We start from the raw sequence: 22,306 nt of genomic DNA, 5'->3' as shown, positions 1-22,306 counted from the left end.
ATCTATCTATCTATCTATCTATCTATCTATCTATCTATCTATCTATCAAGACAGGGTTTCTCTGTTTAGCCCTGGCTGTCTTGGAACTCATACTGTAGACGAGGCTGGCCTCAAACTCAGGGATCCCCTTGCCTCTGCCTCCCAAGTGCTGGGACTAAAGGTGTGTGCTCCCATGCCTAGCTTTATTTTGGATTTTCCTATCAGAAAAAGATGGAACAGTCTCTGGTGAGATGTCTGAATCCTCATGTTTTGCCTCACAGACATATGGACGTGACTTAGGTCAGCATTTGTTGACAAGCACAGAGTGTTCTTAGGCCATGTTGTACACTGGCTCCTGCAGGGCCTCTGTTTCTGGCTCAGGGTTTAGTTTCCTTTCTGGTATGGGTGCAGGATCTGCCCTCCCAGGATTCAGGCTATGTTCCCTGTAGATGCTTCCACAGCTCAGATACTTTTCTCTTGTGAAGCTCAAAAGCCTCCTATACATGGTTTCTCTTCCTTGCCATAGCTGTAGGGGAAGGACAGTAGAGGGATGCAGTCTCTGAGGTCCTGTCAGTGGGAGGCCGATGGCTCTGCATCTATCTCTATAGGCAGGCCCGGTCTCAGCGGAGCCACACATGAGCTGTCTGTCTGTAAATCAAATGCTTCATGTGTAAAAGACATTTTAAGTTGAACACGGAAACCAGGAGTCTGTAGCCACTGTACGTGCTTGCTCTCTCTGGGTCTGTATGAACTTATGCTCCTCACAGGTTAACTGTACAGATGGTATCCCTTCCTTGTCCTAGTGTGGTAGTCTGAATGAGATGTCACTCAGATTCTTGCACATCTGAATCCTTGATCCCTAATAAGTGACGTTGTTTGGGTAGGTTTGGGAAGTGTGTCCTTATTAGAGGAAGTATGTAATTGGGGGTGGGCTTTGAGCTTTGAAACATGTGCTCTCTCTTTCCCATTCGTGGTTTGAGATTCCAGCCCTCGACTCTTTGCAGGTCCAGTTGCCGTTCCTACTTGCTGGTGGGCTTCACCACAGTGATGGACTCTGGAATTGGAAACCCCAATAGACCCTTCCTCTGACGAGTTGCTGTGGACATGGTTTATCACAGTAATTGAAGAGAAACTGAGACACCTCTGGTGGGGTTGGTTTTGTAGTAGACTGCTGGGCCCTTTCTGGTCACAGGGCTTGGGATGAAGGTAGGAGGAAGGCAGCATTGGGGAGCGTCAAGTCAGACTACAGCCCTGGTGGAGGAGATAGGGTTGGTGACTGTGTGACTGTGTGATCTGTGCCGGGTGGAAGTGCTGTAGGCTGGGTCCTTTCCCTGCCGTGGCAAACGTGAGAGAAGAGGCAGTGTGAGATCAGTATCCCTGGGGCAGCAGGGGACAGTGGGCATCCGTGGTGGTCCCCTCAGGGTGGTACAAACAGAAAATCCTGGAGAATGAGGGTAACCTTGGCCTCTTGGGACTAGGGAGATGACTCTGTTGAAAAATCGCAGTTAGAGCAAGCAGGTAGGGATTTTGGGCCAGGGAGGGAGCGGGAGGTCCGATGCAGAGATGACAAATAAGGGGAAAGCAACGTGGAGAGGGGCCTGTTAGACAAGCAGATCTAGAAGGATCTCCATGGGTGGGGCCTAAGCCTCACTTACCCCTCCACTTCTCCAACCGGCTCTTCAACCTCAGCTAGGTTTTCTCCTTCTCTTTGTCATTCACTGAACCCTTGTGAAAGTACATTCCTCAATGCGAGGCAGTGCAAAAGGTCAAATGGTGAACTAGGGAGCATGAATGGACCTGGCTGTGTGTCTGAGGGCGGGAGGCAAGTGTGGGCTAGTGGGCACATTGCAGCTCACACAGGTCCCGGGAAGGGGGCATCAAGTCTTACTCTGATCAGCTGCCCTCTCCTTGCTGGTGTGAGATCAGAATTTAGGCTGGAGGATGGACATTGGAGGTAGAGGAGTATTGTGGGAGAGTCAAACTGTTAGAATCAGGTAGTTGATGTAGTGGTTAGAGCACCAGGGGATAGGAGATGTCAGGGAGGCAAGCAGGAGGATAGATCACCATAGGTTTTGTTAGCTGTAAACTTGATCCTGAGGGTAGGAGGAAGCTAGCAGGGCTAGGAGCAAGGACAAGACGTCCAAGCTGTGTTAAGATGGCACTAACGAACTGGACGTATCCCACGGTCTTTTAGAAAGTGATTTTATTGTATTTTGTGTCTGTGTCTGTGCACGTGGGTGCAGTGCCTGTGCAGGCAAGAAGAGGGTGCCAAATCCCCTGGAGCTGGGCTTATGGGTGGTTGTGGGCCTCCTGATATGAGTGCCAGGAACCAAACTTGTCCCATGCAAGAACAGTCTCTCCAGGCCCCTTTTCTGTGGTCTTGAATATAAAGTGCATAGAAATCATAAATGTATAAAAGATCCAGGCAAATCCAGAAATGGAAGATGGACCAGTTGTCCAGAGGTGGCATTGGAGGATAAGGGGAAAGTTCAAGACTTCTTGGTAGGATGTTGTTAAGAGTCTAAATTTATGGCATAACTCTGAGGACACTAAAACTCAGCGAACTGTGCCCTTTGAATGGTGAGTTGTACAGCCACGTGTGGAGGATCTCATTAACATCAGCATGGCCTGCCAGCAGCTCCAGTTGCCTTGGTATCTGTCTCTGGCCCCACGGCTCTTTTGGGCCTCCATGCACCTGAGCACCCTTCTCCCTGACTCCTACTGCCTCACAGCAAAAGCAGCAGCTGCACAGGGTATTACTTTGTTGTCAGCAGACCCTCAGATGTCCCTCAGGCATCCCAGCTTCAAGCAGTTCAACAGTCCAGGGAATGGCTAGACCAGGCCTTGCATGGTTGTGTGATTTAACTAGTTACTTCCCTCTTCCTTTCTCCCCTCTCCCCAACTTCTCCAAGCTCTTACCTTTCCTCTCTCCCTCCTTTCTCTTCCCATCTTTTTTTACTCCCCATTTAAATTATGCATTACTATTTCTATTTCTAAATGCTTTGAGAATAATAACCTCTTTATACATTTTAATACATTAATCATCCATAAAGAGCATAGTGTAACTTTTCTTGTTTTCAAACTAGGAAAGGCACAGAGAGGTTATTTGCAGAAAGTCAAGGAGCCAAGAAACAGTGGAGCCACCCGCGTCTCCCCATCGCCTTCTTTTCTGTCTGCAGTTGCAGGACAGGTGACCTGTAGCTTACCCTTCACACCATTTCTGTAGGGCCCAGCACAGAAGGTCTCTGCATTTCTGCACTTGCCTAAGCCCCCTGAACTCCCCATTCATCTTTGTCCATCGCAGGCAAGGCTCTGGTACCTAGAGGAAAAGAATGTCCTGCCCCTGAGTATTGACTCTCTGTCAGCAAGTTGTCGGAATAACCACCTGGCAAGGGTCCCCTTTGGCCACAGCAAGGTTCCACCGAAGAGCATGTGGACAGGTGCAGCGGGAACACCGCAGTCCCTGTGCATGCAGGTTAATTGAGCCCTCAGCCTGGGAATTTGGATCATGCAGTTTGATATGAGGCTTGCATGGAAGAGGCTAACCTGCTGGCAGTTTGCCATGGATTCCTGATGGCAGGGGATAGCTATGTCTTGTGTGGAACTTTCCACTGGATAGAACTACAGCAAGCCAGGAGTGAGGCCCAGAGTGCAGGCTTGCTGCTGGGGCCACGATGTCAGTGTGGGGAACTGGTGAAAGCTGCTTTTGATTCAGCCTGCAATGGCCAGCAACTACAGCTGTCCTGTGCGGATGGACGTGTTTGCTAGTGCCAGACCTTCTTCAAGTATATATTGTCTTATGTAGTACATCCCAGAGGGTGGCTGCCTCTTGTTTCTTCACGTGTCTTCAGAGTGATGTCAGCCTTGGAGGATGTTGGTTACCAGCATTTGCTTTGGGGAGAAAGTGCCTTAGAGCTTGCTGTCGCCACATTTGGGCTGGCTCTGCTCCTTTAAGTTCAAGCAGCTGACTATGTGCTGTGTTTTCAGTAACTCTTCCATTGAGGTACAGACCAGTTTTTCCTAAATGGCTGTGGCTCCAAACTTCTGTAGCATTACTTTTTCCCCCATCCCAGTTTGGTAGAGTAAAAATGACTTGTGCTGTGTTCCTTTGCCTCAGAAGTCAGTTGCTTATTCTGTAGACAAAAGAAAGAATTTTGGTGGCTCTTTACTGAGCTTCCAGGACACTTGCTGGCTCCATCTTCATGATATGTCTGGTTGTTCTGCCCAGGGGTGGGGGAGGGGCAGTCTCTGCTTCAGGGAGGAGGGCATGGAGCCTGGTTGCCAGCTTTCAGCTTACACAGGTGTGACTCAGGACAGAGCCTGGCTCCTCCAAACAGTTTTCTTTTCTTTTTTTTCCTGAAGCCTGTGTAAGTTTATTAATTTACTCATTATCTTCTTAGCTCTGAGGGTGTTCATTCAGACTGTAGGCTTTTAGTGGTTTCTTTCCTCTTCCCATACAAGCAGAGGCAGTCAGTTTAGTTCGCCTGTCTCGAGGAAGCAGCCACTCTTAGACTCTTCCAGTTCCTCAGAGGTTCCAGCCCATTGTTCAGACCTGGTGTCTGTCCTGGAGCCCTCTCTCCAGAGTAGCTTAAAATCATCGGCCTGTCAGGGGGACAGGCTAGACCTGAGCCACGACTGGCAGCCTGTGAGGACATTGGCTTGCTGCATGCTCGATCTGCGGGGGAGGTGCTGGGACGCACCCCGCCACTTGGGTAATGGGGCCTTCAGGTTCGTTTTGTGAGGTAACCACAGACACGGGGATACTTTCATTATGGGGGTGGAAATGTGTGGTTCGTGAAGGCCATGTGGATCCATGCTGTACATATCAGTCAGAAGTCACCAAACTACGTATCGAATATGGCCAGATTTTATTGTGTGCAAATTAGACTTCAGGAGGTAACTTCAGGCAGATAACAAGTTCAGGGGAATCTTCTGGCACATGTTCAGATCTGTAAAAATTCACCGTAAAGACTTATTTAAAAGAAGTGAAAATAATTAGGGTTGCCTAATTTCAGATGGACTGGCTGGATCTGTTTTTCTGACTGATAGGTGTGTCACCGCTGTGCATGTCGCTGCCAGGAGCTGGAGCGAAGGCCTGTGGACTTTCTCCACAGAGGGCGAGGCAGTGAGGGGTTCGGTTCAGGCTGCCAGGCTCTGCTGTCCTTGGCTCACTCACTCAGCACTGCTGCTGCCCAGAGGTGGCCGGAGGCAGGGAAGCTTGTCCATGTTCCAGGGACATTTTACTCAGGACAGGCCCACACTGGACTTGGACTCAGGGTGTATCTGCTGAGCTCTGAGGGATCATCAATAATGAGTATTCTCTCAGCCTTACTTGTCACATGAGTGTGGAAAGGTGGGATTGCAGAGACGTTTTCAGGAGGGCGTGTGGCGCCATGTTCGGCTGGGACGTGGCTGTGGGATGGTTTGCTTAGAGGGACTTACGGAGGGTCAGTGAGGAGGAGTAAGAGACTGAGCACATGTCTGGCTTCTAGATTCCTGCAGAAACCCAGGGAAGGGGTGTATGTAGCTGTGACAGTTCAGACAGAAAGGCGGGGACAAGGCTGCATCACCTTTCCGTTCCTGTAACAGAGCATCTGAGATAATCAGCTTCAAAAGAGGAAGCCTTTGTTTTGGCTCACAGGATTGGAGCTTCTGTTCCTTTGCTGGTTGGTGTATTGTGTCCAGGCCCCTGGGGTAGCACCACAGCATGGTGGGAGTGTGTCGGGTTGAGGAGGATGTATACATCTTGACAGCTGGAAAGAGCCCAATTTTTCCTTCATGGGCGTGTCCGGAGTGACCTACCTTCCTCCTCCTGGGTCCCAGTCCTAAGGGTTTCACCACCTCTCAACCGCGTAGGCTAGGGACTGAGACTTTTAGATAGAGAGATCTTTGGGTGACACTTAGGCCGTGTAAGGGATACCCAGCAGATGCGGGCGACAGAAAGTGGAGATGAGCCCGTGAGTGCGAAGGGCGGGGAATGAGAATAGTAGGAAGATGGTTTTAAGAATTTAGCCTAGAGAACCCTGTCAATTTCAAGATAATTAACCCAATAGGGAAGTTAACGAGGCAGCCTGGAGGAGGAGGGGAGTTAGAGTGTCTTTTTTGAGCTTTAGAGGCGGTCGCTTCCGTAAGCAGGTATTGATGTGCACACAGCGACTGTGAGAAGTAGACATTTAGGGCTGGAGAGGTGGCTCAGCACGGAGTCCTTACTGCTTCCACTGGACCCGGGATGCCTAGCATCCACACGGTGGCTAACAACCATCCATAATTCTAATCCCAGGGAGCCTGATGCCCTCTGAGGACACCAGGCACACACATGGTACGTACACATACATTCAGGCAGACCACCATTACATATAAAGTAAAAAATGAATATAAATCTGAAAAAAAATAGAAATAATCTGTAAGTAACACGAGTGCTATACCACCAGGCACATTGTTATTTAAGACATAAACATAAAAAAAAAAAAAAAAGAAACAACAAGATAAAGTTTTAGAAATGTTTTTAAAACCAGAAAGAACGTGTCTTCGTTAGTTTTCTGTTGCTGTGCTAAAATACTGCAGCCACGGCTGCTTACAGAAGGGCTTCTTGGCCTGTGGTTGCAGAGGGTTAGTTTTCATCATGGCAGGCAGGCAGCAGGCATGAGGATTGCAGCAGGAAGCCGAGAGCACATCCTGAACTGTAAGCAGGAAGCAGAGAACTAGAAAGGGCAAGGGTCTTTAAACTCTGAAAGCCAGCCTCCAGCCGCCTACTTCCTCTAGCAAAGCCACACCTCCGAACCCTTTTAAACAGCTCCACTGACTGGGTACAAACATTCAAATTCCCAGAACCATGGGGGAGAGTTACCATTCAAACCGTCATGGTAGTGCACATATAAGACTGAGTTTCTTAGTAAAGATTAGGGAATCTTATGTTTCAGATGATTCTTGAGAGATCTTGATCATCATTGATTAGAAATATCAATTTTGGTTTATTTAGTTAAACTTTTATTTTCTTTGTTTGCATGTGTGTTTGTGTGTGTGTGTGGGGGGGCATGTGCATGCCATGGGAATCGGAAGATACCTTGATATAACCAGTTCTCACCTGTTACTGTTTGTGTCCTGGGGATTAAACTCATGCTGTAAGACTTGTCGGCAAGTGCCTTTATCCACTGAGCTGTCACGCCAGCCCAATTTTGGTATTTTTAATAGCTCTCTTTCCATTATGTCTGATCTCTAGCCACCACTGTAAGACTTAGTGTGACAAAAACAAGTTGTGTTAAAAGTAAATAACAAACATCATAATGGGCCAGAATCAGCTATTTGGACTCTAGCACGTAAGAATCTTACAAACCCAGTGGGCCTACCAGAGTTGGGTCATATTAATAAAGATGAAATGTGAAGTTTGGCTTTGGGTAAGTGGCATGCGTTTAACTTAATTTTACTTAACTCCATGTCTCTTGTAAGTTCCTGGAAGACAGGATACTTGAGAGTGAAGCAGAAGCCATTAGACTGGTTAACTCGTGTCTAAGCCCTCTCCTCTGTGGGGCTGAGCAATAGTCTAAATCAGCTGTTCACCAATGCCTAATTATATTGTAAACAATAGGATAAATAGGTGCCCTGGGGTAATGCAGTCCTGGGCAATGCCATTTAAGACACAGTTATTCAGTGTTGACCCCACCTCACTCCATAATACTGCATCTCGGCACTTCTGGTGACTTGAGCTCAGACTGCCCACACCCCCTTAGAAGCCTGGAGGCCATGCTTGAAGTCTGTGAACTTCCATAGTCAACTTCTGATCCTTACAGCCTGAGCGCCACAATGTTCATTATAATCCATCTGGCTTCTCAGTGCCCCAAACGCTTCCTTAGGGTTGCCGTTCTGCTTCCGACACCTCGTTTCCTCTGTGGATTTTGGAAATGATGGTGGACTCTGTGTTATCCACACTCCTTACCTTTTAGGGGGTGCTGTTTCTCCAGTAGCCACGGTGCATTTTGCCTGTTTTTAGAGAGGTTTTCATGTATTCCACCTGGCTTCAAACTTACTCTATAGCTGAGGCTGTCATTGGACATATCCCTTCTTGAATGGACCTGTTAAGTGCTGGGTTACAGGTGTGTGTCACCTTGCCTGGCTTTATGTGCTAGAGATGGAGTCCAGACTATGTGTGTGTTAGCTAAACACTCCAGCGTCCAAGCTATGCTCCCAGCCCTTTTGTTGTAAGTTTAATGGTTGAACCTATTCTGTCCATATAAAGTAGTGTGAGTCAGTCTGTCAGCATGGTGCTTGAATTTTGAGTAATAATCTTTCCTGGTACCATGAGCATCGGTGTTAGTCCCATTGGCCCATGGGAAATTATATCTGTGGATGAGTGTATAGAACAGTTAGCTTTGTCGGCATTGCCTGGGCTCTGGTGTCAGAGAGTGAGGGACAGTGAGGGTGGAAACAGTGAATTTCCATCTTTACAGTTCCCGAGGCTGGAAGCCTGGGGTTAAGGTCTCTCTCTATGGCTTGTTGATAGTTACCTTTTCCCCGTGATCTCTTTTTTCCTTACAAGTTTATCAGTCACAGGTTGAAAGCATGCCAGCAATGTCATTTTTTTAATATAGTTTTAGAGAAACTGTAATTGTTTTAATAGATTGGACTTTGTTTTTTTTTAATTTAAATTTTTAAAAATTAATTACAGTTTATTCACTTTGTATACCGGCTCTAGCCCCCTCTCTCATTCCTTCCCAATCCTGCCCTCCCTCCCTCATCTCCTCCATGGCAGCTCAGTCTCCAAGTGGATTCCCTAATAAGGGGAACAGGGACTGTCTCTGACATTTCCCTAGTAAGGGGAACAGGGACTGTCTCTGACATGAACTCAGTGGCTGGCTCTTTGATCACCTCCTCCTGAGGGGGGAGCAGCCTTATTAGGTCACAGAGGAAGACAATACAGCCAGTCCTGATGAGACCTGATAGGCTAGGATCAGAGGAAACGGGAAGATGACCTCCCCTATCAGCAACGTCATTTTAACTTGATTGCTTCTTTGAAAGCTCTAAATATATTCTGAGGTCTTGGGAGTTAGGCTGTCAGTGTATGAGTTTTGGCTGGACACAAGGTTTTAGTGTAACGTAACTGTTCTGAACCTTTATGACTAATGAAACATCCTCTGAAAGTTTAGAAGTAGGCTAGAAAAGGCCACATCTTGGGGAAGAGAGTGTCGGGTTTGCTCATGATAAGGCTTAGAGACGACTAAATATTACAGTCTTTGCTTCCTCCATTTTTGTTCATTGAGATCTGAAGAACCTTCTACATTCTGCTAAGAGTCTGTGATTGGTTTATAGTAATGGCTTTGTGATTAGACTCAGGAAGGTGTCAGAGAAGGGTTTTTATTGTCCTGTGTCAAAATGCCTCATCTACTAGGCAGAACATGAAAGAGCAAGGCCCATGGCCGGCAGACCTTGGTTTAATTCTGGCTTCTGTCTTTGGTCTCCACTGAAGAGAAGCAAAGGCAGAATTGATCCTCATGGCATCTCCCCACTCATGACTGTAGCTGATTACAGACCTGGTAGGAGCCTTACTTTCCTCATCTGGAAAGCCAAGACAGGGTATCGAGGAGGCTGGCTTCCAGTCTTAGCTTTTGTCACTGCTGCAGGGAGATCTATTGGCAGACAGTAGACACTTGGCCTACTGCTGGGGTGGCCTTTGACCCCAGGTGGGACATCTGTCTCAGTACCTGGTAGTATTCAACCTCCATTGCCTGCCTGACTTTCGTGCCACGGACAACACTCAAGGATGTTGGCGAGGGTTGGGTTTACATGCCCCCTATATTCCTGCTGTGACATGGCCTCCCTTGTATAGATGTGTGCTCAGAAAGGTTAGATGGTCTCACGGTGTGTCTTACCAGGAGGAAAGTAGTGGAAATTTGTGGGGCAGAGATGGAGTTTAGCTTCAGATTATAAGACCTATGGAATTGAGTATTGCCAAGTACTCAAGTAAGTAAAGTATTTTAAATACTTTTTAAAATACCCACCTATGACACAGTTTTTAAAAAGGTTGAATGGGATAAATGCATGAGCATGGAAGTGTGTCTATGTGCCTACATACGTGTCCAGCCACATGTATCTGTGTTGGGATGCCTTCCACATGCTTTGGTCAGTTAAATTAAATGTTTGTCCTTCATGTAGGCATTGAAGTTGTATAAATAGTGTCTCTTTTCATCATATATATAATCTTTTGAAATACTGAGGTGTCTTCTTGTTAAGCTCAAGCAGATTAATTGGTTTGAAGTCATTTTTTTCCACAGAAATCCTGATAAGAAGGTGACCCGGAAATTCTGTGTATAGGAATAAAGATTCCCAAGGCTGTCTGTCTTACTCGACCTAGTGGTTTCATAAGAACATTAAGCCTGGCAGCAGTGGCACATTCACTTAATCCTAGCACTAGGGAGGCAGAGGCAGGTGGATTTCTGTGAGTTTGAGGCCAGCCTGGTCTACAAATCGAGTCCAGGACAGCCAGGACTACACAGAGAAACCCTGTCCCGAAAAACCAAAAAAGATGAGGCATTACTTGCAGTAAGTAGTATGTGACTTGGAAAATTATCCTGGCCTGGGGGCTGTCACCTTGTCCTTTAATGCCTGTACTCATCACAGAATTCTCATCCCCCACAGTGGGAAGCCAGATGGAGGATTTGCTTGTTTAGGTGGGAGACTCTTGGGGTGGAGTCAGATCCAGGGACTGCAGGTCCTAGTCAGAGTGCTTTCTCTGCTCTCTCAAATGGAGTTATTCTCAGAAAACTGACCAAAGAAGTGCCCGCCCTCCGCCATGGTCATGTCCCGTGACTTCGCTTTGTTTCTTGTATCTGCATATCACATATCAAGGAAGAGAATGACTGGCTCCGCATAAGTCACTTGGTTATCCCTGAATCTATCCCTGGAGCATTGTTGCTGGGCTGGCTGTGTATCAACCACAGAAGCAAGCATCTTGATTGGCAGGCCTCCTGGGCGAGGAATGCTGTCCTTGGAGAGGGGTTGCTCAGCAAATGGGTACCATACCTTTAGTACAGAGACTAATATTTCAAATTAGTGGGGGTTGTTGTTTATCCCTTTAGTTTACAGGAGATGGGGGGCGCCAGCCATAAAGCTGTGCTCTGGGTCCGATTGGGAGTTTGAGATGAGAAGGTGCCTCAGGAAAGGTGCCCTTCTGGTGGAGCACATGCGGAGATGATCAAGTCCCAACAGCACAGCGACAGCGTATTTGATGGTTGCTAAGACTGGTTTAAATGTGGGCAATGCTTGGCGTTCTGTGACAGCTTGACAGTAACGGGCCTTCCCTATTTTATTTTCATAGGGTTAGATGACTGCCTGCAGCCGTATGTCCACAAGTTTGAGCGCGAGAAGATAGATGGGGAGCAGCTGCTAAAGATCTCCCACCAGGATCTCGAGGAACTGGGGGTCACGCGGATTGGACACCAGGAGCTGGTGCTGGAGGCCGTTGACCTTCTCTGTGCACTGGTTAGTCTGGGAGAAGGTGACCTTTTCTGTGCTGACGTTCTTCAGGTCCTCAGTCTCCCAAGTCCTCTTGAGGTTCAGCCCATCCTCACTCTCTTTTTTTTTTAATTTTTTTATTTAACTTTTATTAATTATACTTTATTCATTTTGTATCCCCCCATAAACCCCTTCCTCCTCCCCTCCTGCCCCTTCCCAACTCCACTGATAGGGGAGGTCCTCCTCTCCTTCTTTCTGATCTTAGTCTATCAGTTCTCATCAGAAGTGGCTGCATTGTCATCTTCTGTGGCCTGGTAAGGCTGCTCCCCCCTCAGGGGGAGGTGATCAAAGAGCAGGCCAATCAGCTTATGTCAGAGGCAGTCCCTCTTCCCATTACTATGGAACCCACTTGGACACTGAACTGCCATGGGCTACATCTGTGCAGGGGTTCTAGGTTATCTCCATGAATAGTCCTTGGTTGGAGTATGAGTCTCTGGGAAGTTACCTGTGTTCAAATTTTCTTGTTCTGTTGCTCTCCTTGTAGAGTTCCTGTCCTCTCCAGCTCTTGCTATTTCCCACTTCTTACCTAAAATTCCATTCATTCTGCCCAACAGTTGGCCATCAGGCTCAGCCTCTGCTTTGATAGTCTGCAGGGCAGAGCCTTTCAGAGGCCCTCTGTGGCAGGTTCCTAGGTTGTTTCCTGTTTTCTTCTTCTGGCTTTCAGAGGCCCTCTGTAGCAGGTTCCTAGGTTATTTCCTGTTTTCTTCTTCTTCTGATGTCCATTCTCTTTGCCTTTCAGGATGGGGATTGAGCATTTTAGTTAGGGTCCTCTCTTTTGCTTAGTTTGTTTAGATGTACAGATTTTAGCGGGTTTGTCCTATGTTGTATGTTTATATGAGTGAGTATATACCATGTGTGTCTTTTTGCTTCTGGGACAACTCACTCAGGATGATCCTTTCCAGGTCCCACCATTTACCTGCAAATTTCATGATTTCCTTATTTTTCATTGCTGAGTAATACTCCATTGTGTAGATGTACCACAATTTCTGCATCCATTCTTCAGTTGAGGGGCATCTGGGCTGTTTCCAGCTTCTGGCTATTACAAATAAAGCTGCTACAAACATGGTTGAGCAAATGTCCTTTTTGTGTACTTGAGCCTCTTTTGGATATATGCCTAGGAGTGGTATGGCTGGATCTTGAGGAAGCGCTATTCCTAGTTGTCTGAGAAAGCGCCAGATTGATTTTCAGAGTGGTTGTACAAGTTTACATTCCCACCAGCAGTGGAGGAGGGTTCCCCTTTCTCCACAACTTCTCCAGCATGTGTTGTCACTTGACTTTTTGATCTTGGCCATTCTGATGGGTGTAAGGTGAAATCTCAGGGTCATTTTGATTTGCATTTCCCTAATGGCTAATGATGTTGAGCATTTCTTTAAATGCCTCTCTGCCATTCGATATTCCTCTACAGAGAGTTCTCTGTTTAGCTCTGTTCCCATTTTTTAAGTGGATTACTTGGTTTGCTGCTTTTCAGCTTCATTAGTTCTTTATATATACTGGATATTAGCCCTCTGTCAGAAAAAGGGTTGGTGAAGATTCTTTCCCATCCTCACTCTTAACGTGTTGAAAAGAAGCATCAGTGGAAAACAACAGGAGAAAAACAAGATGTTTACTAGAGGAAAGGCTGGGAGATGATGAGCTATGAGCTCGGTCAGGCACACTTTTTTATGCATGTATGCATGTGTTTGTGTGCATTCACATCCATGTTAAGGGCATGTGCATGTGTGTGTGTCTGTGCGGGGAGGCTGAAGGACAATTTTGAGTGTTATCTGTGGAAACCCTGTCCACTTTTGAGACAGGGTCTCTCACTGGCCTGGAGCTCACCACTTAGAGTAGATTATCTGGCCAGTGAGCCCCAGGGATCCTTCTGTCTGCAACCCCCCCCCCCCCCCCGTTGCAGGCGTGTGACATCATGTGCGGCCTGTTTATCTGTGTGCTGGGCATACTGTGCTGATCTTAGGACCGCATACTTACAAGGAAGTGTTTACCAGCTGGCTTCCTCAAGCTGTTTTCTTCCCCCTCCCAAATGAACGAATGAATTTAAAAATTAACATACAAGGTATTAGATAACATGGTGTTTTTAAACAAGGTGTATTTTAGTGGGTTCTCTTCCCCTTTATCTCCCCTCCTTGCCTCCCCCTCCCCCTTTTTTAATTCTCCCTCAGGCTCTTTTCTTCTTTGGAATGTATTTTCACCTCACTCTTCCCCAGCACCTATCTTTACTCTCTCTGCTCTTCTTTTCCCGTGTCCTATCCTTTATCCACATTTACACCCACTAACACACATACATCACACCTCTGTCTGTCAAATAAAGTTTTATTAGAACTCAGTGTGCGTAGTCATTGATATATTTATTACCTGAGGCCGTCTTTGTACTGCAAGGACAGAATGGAGTCTCTGTAACAGAGGCCACATACCCTCCAGAGTCTGAAATGTTTACAGTCTTGTCATATATCGAAAAGTGTTATCTGTCACCAAAACAAAAACAGCAACAAAATACCAGAACATGTCTGTATTAGCCTTATTTTCAATCTTTTATAAGGTACAGAATGATGGAGACAGCTGTGAATGAAGATGCCGTTTTCTAACCTGAAATGAGAAATGCTAAATGTTCACTTCTGTTTTTGCTACTATAAAAAGTGCTCTGAGTTTCACAGATACTCACTCTGTTTAAATAAGTAGTGTTTTTGTTTGAAATAATCAGCCAAAGAAATGGCAGCTGGATGGGCAGGAATGTGAACTTTGTTCTAGCTGGTGGGTGTTTGAGCTCTGCCTAAGTCCTGTGCAGTGATACCCATGGTTCCTAAGTGATTCATTCAGATGTGGCCTCAGAACGCCTGTAAGGGCGTTTGTTTACAAACTGGCAGGCCCCGGGTGGGACTCCTGTCATGGTGCTTACGAAGTTGCTCACTTAGCTGTCAGGGTCGCATACCGTCCCCAGCATTCAGGCTGGCTTAGCAATACTCTGAACCGGAGCCCAGGGGAGATACGGTTACATCGCCCAGAACGGTGGGAACGAGTGTGCGTGGCGACGCTGCCACCACTGGTCTGCATCCCACTGACTCTATACCATTGCCGCATTGTGAGTATGCTTTGTCTTAAAATGGACAGAGCCTTGTCTTCTGCTCTGAGATGCGCCACTCTTGTTTAGGAAAGTAATGGGGAAATCATATGTGGTTGATAAATGAGCTGCCACAAGGGAGACACGGTGGCCAAGTAGTCTGAGTGCTGGCCTGGGAGGCAGGATTTTTGTATCTCAATCCTGGCTCTGCTCCAGGCTACTCCTTCTTGACCCCTGGGGGAACGTGGTGTCTGTTCCCCTCAGCTGTACAGTAACTGTGACCTTAGATGCGGCTGTGGACACACATGGGCGTTCTGCGTGGCTGGGGATGTGCCCTAGCAGCCTGTTTATTATTAAAACTGCTCTTCAGGGCCAAACATGCTCAAGTTTATTCCTGTTACACTTTCAGGGGAGCATGGATTTGCCGTCTTTTCTGCTAGAATGTTCTGCGCTGTCCTGTCTGTCTCTTTCACTTTGCAGTATACTTTGAGGACAAGAAAATTGGTCTGAACCCAAAGCATGAAGGTGAAGGGGACAGGTCAGCTGCGGACACATTATGTTTTGGGTGGGGAGAGCGGGGGTGGGAAGGCGGGAAGAAGTAGCAGTAGCCTGTGGGTAGCCTCTTGGCTTTTTCCTTTTCGCTACCTCTTAAAACACTGCACCGAAATGAACAAAGCTGGACCAGTGCCAGAACCTAAAGCTGTGTTTTATCTCCTACAATTTCCTCCTAATTTCCTCTGTAGACCACGCTCTGACCTCAGTCTCACTGGGACCTGCTCTGTAAAGCAGTGAACCCGGGCTGCATTGCAGGGAGGAGGAGGAATGAGGAGTGACATCCCTCCCCAGAGTCTGGAAGGAAAAGTGTTTTTCTGGGTGGGAGGGAGTCTAATATGGTTTTATTGAATGTCTTCAGTCTTCGTATAATCTCCTGTAAAATACTACTCTTATGCAGCATAATTATAGTGTTTATTTAATCAATCTGATGCCATGCAGATCTTTGGAGGGCCACATGAGTGAGAAGGCTTTGTTTTGAATAATTCATTTGCTGGGCAGATAATGTGGAGCTGTAGTTGACCTTGCTGCTGTTAAGAGGTTTCCAGGTGCCGGATGCAGTGGTACATGCCCATGTCTACAGTCCCAGCACTAGGGGAGGCAGAGGCAGGCCACTGTGAGTTTCAGGCCAGATTGGTCTACAGAACGAGTCCAGGACAGCCAAGGCTATACAGAGAAACCCTGTCTCAAACAACAACAACAACAAAGGTTTCCAGGTAAACTTGTTTTAGCTGATGTTTTTGTTTTTGTTTTGATGGGCAGGAAGTGGACAGAAGTTGGATTAAGAAAGGACAGAAGGACAGAGGGGTTAAAAAAATCACTGGAAAGTTTTGGAGCAATGACTAAGGACAACTAGAATGGAGAGGGACCTAAACCAGAGAGAAGAATTCTCCAAATTGGTGAATCATAGCTAGATGGTGAGGAGTGGATAAACCATCATAAGTTCAAATCCCACCACTTCTACCCTACGTTTCTATGGCAGAGGATGACTGACAGGCTTCATAGTTGCCCTGTTCTCACGAGGGAACAATTGCCACAGTCGGCTGAGTAACTGAGGACTAATTAAAATTAAAAGTCGGCTCTCTGTTGTGCTGTGTCGCAAGTACTCAGTAGCTGCGGGTGCCACTGGCTGCTGTATCAGAGCACAGGGCTTCGGGCAGTTCCATGGGGCAGCACTGGCTGGAAACAGGTAGTGGGTACTAGGAAACATAGTGGAGACCGATGCTCTTTGCAAAGTGGGTCACGCTCTGGTTTCCTGAAGACTGAGATGGAAGACAGAGGTATTTTTAAGGCTAAAGGAAGATGAGGTGTGAACAAGGTTGAAGTCAGTACCAGTGTTGAGTGATGTGACCCCAGGTTTTTGGGTTCAGGGGAATCGCTGTATGAGTTGGCACAGCATGTCCACATTGGGGAATCGCTGTGTGAATCAGCATAGCTTGTCTGCATTGTGTCCCCCTCAGGCCGTTCACTGTTGTACCCATAGCACACATTCAAAAAGGTTCTCTCTCTCTGATGAAGAGGTGTTGCACAGCAGGGGAGTCTTTGCTGGGGGCTGATAATGTATAGAAAACTATAAATGACATGTTTCTTGGGTTGCCATTTTGTGGATGTAGGCAATGGGTTTACTTTGATCCTGTGTCACTGGGTATGTATAGTAGAACATGACCAAAGCCTGAAGCACTGTGGAAAAGAAGAGGCAAAGCTGTATGTGGTGCCTTTAAAATACTTTTAAGAAGTTACTTTCTGCTTCTGGGACAGCTCACTCAGGATGATCCTTTCCAGGTCCCACCATTTACCTGCAAATTTCATGATTTCCTTATTTTTCATTGCTGAGTAATACTCCATTGTATAGATATACCACAATTTCTGCATCCATTCTTCAGTTGAGGGGCATCTGGGCTGTTTCCAGCTTCTGGCTATTACAAATAAAGCTGCTACAAACATGGTTGAGCAAATGTCCTTTTTGTGTACTTGAGCCTCTTTTGGATATATGACTAGGAGTGATATGGCTGGATCTTGAGGAAGCGCTATTCCTAGTTGTCTGAGAAAGCGCCAGATAGATTTCCAGAGTGGTTGTACCAGTTTACTTTCCCACCAGCAGTGGAGGAGGGTTCCCCTTTCTCCACAACTTCTCCAGCATGTGTTGTCACTTGAGTTTTTGATCTTGGCCATTCTGATGGGTGTAAGGTGAAATTTCAGGGTCGTTTTGATTTGCATTTCCCTAATGGCTAATGATGTTGAGCATTTCTTTAAGTGTTTCTTTGCCATTCGATATTTCTCTACAGAGAATTCTCTGTTTAGCTCTGTTCCCATTTTTTAAGTGGATTACTTGGTTTGCTGCTTTTCAGCTTCATTAGTTCTTTATATATACTGGATATTAGCCCTCTGTCAGATAAAGGGTTGGTAAAGATTCTTTCCCAGTCATATAACATAGGATAAACCTACTAAAATCTGTACATCTAAAGAAACTAATCAAGAAAGAGGACCCTGACTAAAATGCTCAATCCCCATCCTGAAAGGCAAAGAGGGTGGACATCAGAAGAAGAAAACAGGAAACAACCTAGGAACCTACCACAGAGGACCTCTGAAAGGCTCTGCCCTGCAGATTGTCAAAGCAGACGCTGAGACTTATGGCCAACTGTTGGGCAGAGTGCATGGAATCTTATGTAAGTAGTGGGAAATAGTAAGATCTGGAGAGGACAGGAACTCCACAAGGAGAGCAACAGAACCAGAAAATTTGAACACAGGGGTCTTTCCTGAGACTCATACTCCAACCAAGTACCAGGCATGGAGATAACCTAGAACCCCTGCACAGATGTAGCCCATGGCAGTTTAGTGTCTAAGTGGGTTCCATAGTAATGGGAAGAGGGACTGCCTCTGACATAATCTGATTTGTCTGCTCTTTGATCACCTCCCCCTGAGGGGGAGCAGCCTTACCAGGCCACAGAAGATGACAATGCAGCCACTCTTGATGAGAACTGATAGACTAAGATCAGAAGGAAGGAGAGGAGGACCTCTCCTATCAGTGGTCTTGGGGAGGAGCATGCATGAAGAAGGGGGAGAGAGGGTGGGACCGGGAGGGGTGGAGGGAGGATCTTATGAGGGGATACAAAGTGAATAAAGTGTAATTAATAAAATTAAATTAAATTAAAAAAAGGAAGTTACGAGAATCTTCCCTCTTTCCTTCTGGCCACTTGAGAAACCTCCCGGCTTCTCACCCAGACCTGGAGAGGGTTGCAGATAGTCAGCCCCTAACAAGGCCACACCAAGGCAGAAGGACCCATGGAGGGCTTTCAGGGAAGTATTTAGTTTATTCACCACATTCTTTTCTTCCTTCTCATCCTCTTCTCCTCATGCTAAACACTGACACCAAGCTACACACTCAGCCCTATTCAAGTGTTCTTGGTGCCTTGTAGAAGATCAGTTTTTGAAGGAGGCAGGTTTCAGGGCAAAGACTCATGAAAATAATCAGACCTGGTCTGAGAAAGTCTTCATTTTCCCTTTGGTTGTGGGGACCTGAAGTCGGCAATCCTTTTCCTATTATGCCTTTACAGTAGGGTTCTTTCCAGCTAATAGAATTCATGTCTTGTTCTCTCTTTGTTATGGAGTATGAACAAAGGGGAGGGGACATCTCCCTACTTTTCTTCTTTTTAAAATTCTGTTCAAGTATATGCACACCTTATCTTTTTTTTTTTTTTTTTTTTAGTTTTATGATTTATTTGGGTGAAAGAAACCAATTAGAACAAACCCAAATGGAGAATGGAAAGAAGCAGTTATGAAAGCACCCTTCTCCTTTTCGCCTTTATTTATAAAGTGGTGGGTTTGCTAGGGAAGGCAGCGTGAAGTCTTCTGCAAGTGTATTTTATTCTTCATTGGGTTCCAGAAGTGAGTGTCATATGGGAATAAAAATTGTGAGTCATTTGTGGTGATGTTAGCCGCAGACACTGGCCCCTTCTGCTTTTAGTGAACTGAATGCTCTTGGTATAAGTTAGCACGTGGGTAACTGACAGGCTGAGGGAGCTGCCCCTGGCTTCCCAGATTCAGGCTTTCCCTTCTAAAAAAGCTGTGTTATGGGCTCCTTATCCCTTCACTTGTGAGGTTTTGAAGTTAAAGCCATGAAAGCAACTCATCCTTACTTCCTCTGCTCCATAGAATGAGAATATTCTATTTTAGACCTTATTTACCTTTATTTTATGTGCATTGGTCTGCATGTATGTCTATCTGTCAGATCTTAGAGTTATGGACAGTTGTGAGCTGCCATGTGGGTGCTGAGATTTGAACCTGGGTCCTCTAGAAGAACATTAAGTCCCCTTAACCGCTGAGCCATCTCTCCAGCCCTTATTTTAGACTTTAGGAAAAACCCAATGACAGGGGGAAAAGAATAAGGTAATGTAAGATTTAGATAAGATATCAATGTTAATTTGAAAAACGTTTTGAAATTTGTGTTCTTTCAAATTTTATATAAAAGCTTTTAAAACTTGTCTTAAGTCCTTTCAAAACTTCCAAGTTACAAAAAGATTTCATTTTGCTTTTAATTATTTGTGTGCCTGAGTTGAGTATGCACATGTGAGTTCAGGTGCCTGTGGAGGCCAGAGGTATGAGATTTCCTGGAGCTGGAGGTACGGATGGTCGTGAGCTGCTTGACGTGGGGGCCAGGAATCCAGCTTGCGCCCTCCCCAAGAGCCATGTGGGCTTCAACTGATGAGGCAGCTCTCCAGGCCTCTCTGAGTTTTAAAAATTAAGCAGATGCTGAGCCTGATGGCCAACTGATGGGCAGAGTGAATGGAATTTTATGTAAGAAGTGGGAAATAGTAAGAGCTGGAGGGAACGGGAACTCCACAAGCAGAGCAACAGAACAAGATAATTTGAACACAGGGAACTTCCCAGAGACTCATACTCCAACCAAGGACTATTTGTGGAGATGACCTGGAACCCCTGCACAGGTGTAGCCCATGGCAGTTCAGTGTCCAAGTGGGTTCCATAGTAATGGGAAGAGGGACTGCCTCTGACATAATCTGATTGGCCTGCTCGTTGATCACTTCCCCCTGAGGGGGGAGCAGCCTTACCATGCCACAGTAGAGGACAATGCAGCCACTTTTGATGAGAACTGATAGACTAAGATCAGAAAGAAGGAGAGGAGGACCTTCCCTATCAGTGGACTTGGGGAGTGGCATGCATGCAGAAAGGGGAGGGAGGGTGGGATTGGCAGGGGAGGAGGGAGGGGCTCATGGAGGGATATAAAATGAATAAAGTGTAATTAATAAAAAAAATAAAAGATAAAAAAAAAAAAATTAAGTCTTAAAAAAAAAAAAGTATTTTCCTTCTGTGTGTTTGGAAGTTTTGTCTGCAGGCGTGCCCAGTGTCTGCAGAGGACAGTATCTGGAGTCACGACGGTCGTGAGCTGCCGTGTGGGTGTGGGGAATACAACATGGGCCCTCAGAAGAGCAGCCATTGACCTTAACCACGGAGTCGTTTCTCCAGCTCCTGAAACTTTTTTTTTTTGAAAGAAGCAATGCAAATTTAAATCTCCCGTAAACTATTCACAGTTAGAGTTGTTTTCACTAAAGCCAAAGCCATTTGTTATTAACTAATCATTTCCTGCTGGAAAAGAAAAGTTACTGCAAACCCCAGGATATGTGTATGCTTTAGATGTACAGACTGTGCTGTCCCCAAGAGCAAGGTGGCTGGAGCCAGTTCTGAGATGTCCTGATGCTTAGAGGTGATGGATCACGGAAAGAGGACTTCCTTGAATTAAGCATTTTTGGTTACTTGCTCTACAGTTCCTAACCAGTTTATCCTCATTCTTTTATGTTTTTGTTTGTTTGTCTGTTTGTTTTTTGAGACACATCATGTGGTCCAGCTTGGCTTCTAACTGTCTAGTTGCTGGATGAAGTGTTTGTCCCCATACCCTTGTTGTCCATCCTTTGTCCGTCCCCTGTCTTGGCTTTCCCTTGGGTTGGGTGTTGGGAGGGGAAGTACACAGCATGCTAAGCTCGTTTGGGCTCGCACACCATCTTCGGATACCGTCTCTGGTCACCTGTATCATTTGGTGACATACCATTCTTGGGCCTGAGTTTCTTCAGCTGTTAAGTAGTAATGCAGGTCAAGCACCTGAGATCTGTGAAACATTTAGAGTGTCAACATGAGATAAGTAAAAATTGTTCATGTGACCTCATTTCAGGGTCATAGTCAAAACAGGCTGAGCAAGCCATGAGGAGCAAGCCAGTAAGTAGCACTACTCCATAGCCTCTGCCACAGCTCCTGCCTCTAGGTTCCTGCTTTGAGTTCCTGTCCTGAATTCCTTGGATGATGGACTACAAGCTGTAAGATGAAAATACAGTCCTTTCTTTAAGATGCTTTTGGTCATGGTGTTTCATCACAGCACTGGAAACCCTAACTGAGGTGCTGAACTTGCAGGCACATTTCTGCCTTCACCAGCCACTTTTCTCAATGTCACAAGTCAAGCTTAGCCCAGCTTCCAGCATAGCAAGTGTCCAGTATGCTGCGCCCAGATTCCCAATGGCACCTTTGTAATTCTATTGAGACAGTATCATATGCCTCCAGGAATGTCTCCTCTCTTTGCTGAAAGGACCAGATATTGACTTGACACAAACGTATTTATAACAAAATACAATATCCCTGTTCCTAGAATCACACCAGAGTTTCATATTATTTGGTTATTAATCTGAAATGGGGCCTAAGATAAAATTGCAATACAAAACTTATTATTTATTATTATCTACCTGTCTTCTATCTATATGTATCTTTCTATGTATCTGTGTATTTATTTATCTATCATCTATGTATCTGTCTATCTGTCTACTTGTCTGTCTATCTATCTGTCTGTCTGTCTGTCTATCTGTCTGTCTATCTATCTATCTATCTATCTATGTATCTATCTATCATCTATCTATCTGTCATCTATCTATGTATCTATCTATCTATCTGTCTATCTATCTGTCTGTCTATCTATCTATCTGTCTGTCTATCTATCTATCTATCATCTTTCTGTCTATCTATCTGTCTGTCATCTATGTATCTATCATCTATCTATCTATCTATGTATCTATCATCTATCTATCTATTATCTATCTATCTATCTATCTATCTATCTGTCTGTCTGTCTGTCTGTCTGTGTGTGTGTCTGTCTATCTATCTATCTATCTATCTATCTATCTATCTATCTATCTATCTATCTATCTATCTATCTATCTA

At 45.7% G+C, this 22,306-nt stretch overlaps 1 protein-coding gene across 1 annotated transcript in view; it reads left to right on the top strand.

The window, feature by feature from the left end:
- Nucleotides 1–22,306, top strand: part of Cnksr3 (CNKSR family member 3) — a 91,436-nt gene that overhangs the window by 35,381 nt on the left and 33,749 nt on the right. The window contains exon 2 of the mRNA XM_055615841.1: nt 11,288–11,451. Within this exon, the coding sequence (XP_055471816.1) occupies nt 11,288–11,451 (164 nt within the window). The remainder of the gene's footprint in view (nt 1–11,287; nt 11,452–22,306) is intronic.

Source organism: Psammomys obesus, unplaced genomic scaffold, assembly GCF_907164565.1.
Source record: "Psammomys obesus unplaced genomic scaffold, mPsaObe1.curated_primary_1811, whole genome shotgun sequence".
NCBI lineage: Eukaryota > Metazoa > Chordata > Mammalia > Rodentia > Muridae > Psammomys > Psammomys obesus.
The sequence above is the reverse complement of the archived record's forward strand: the minus strand, read 5'-3'. Positions and strand labels throughout refer to the sequence as shown.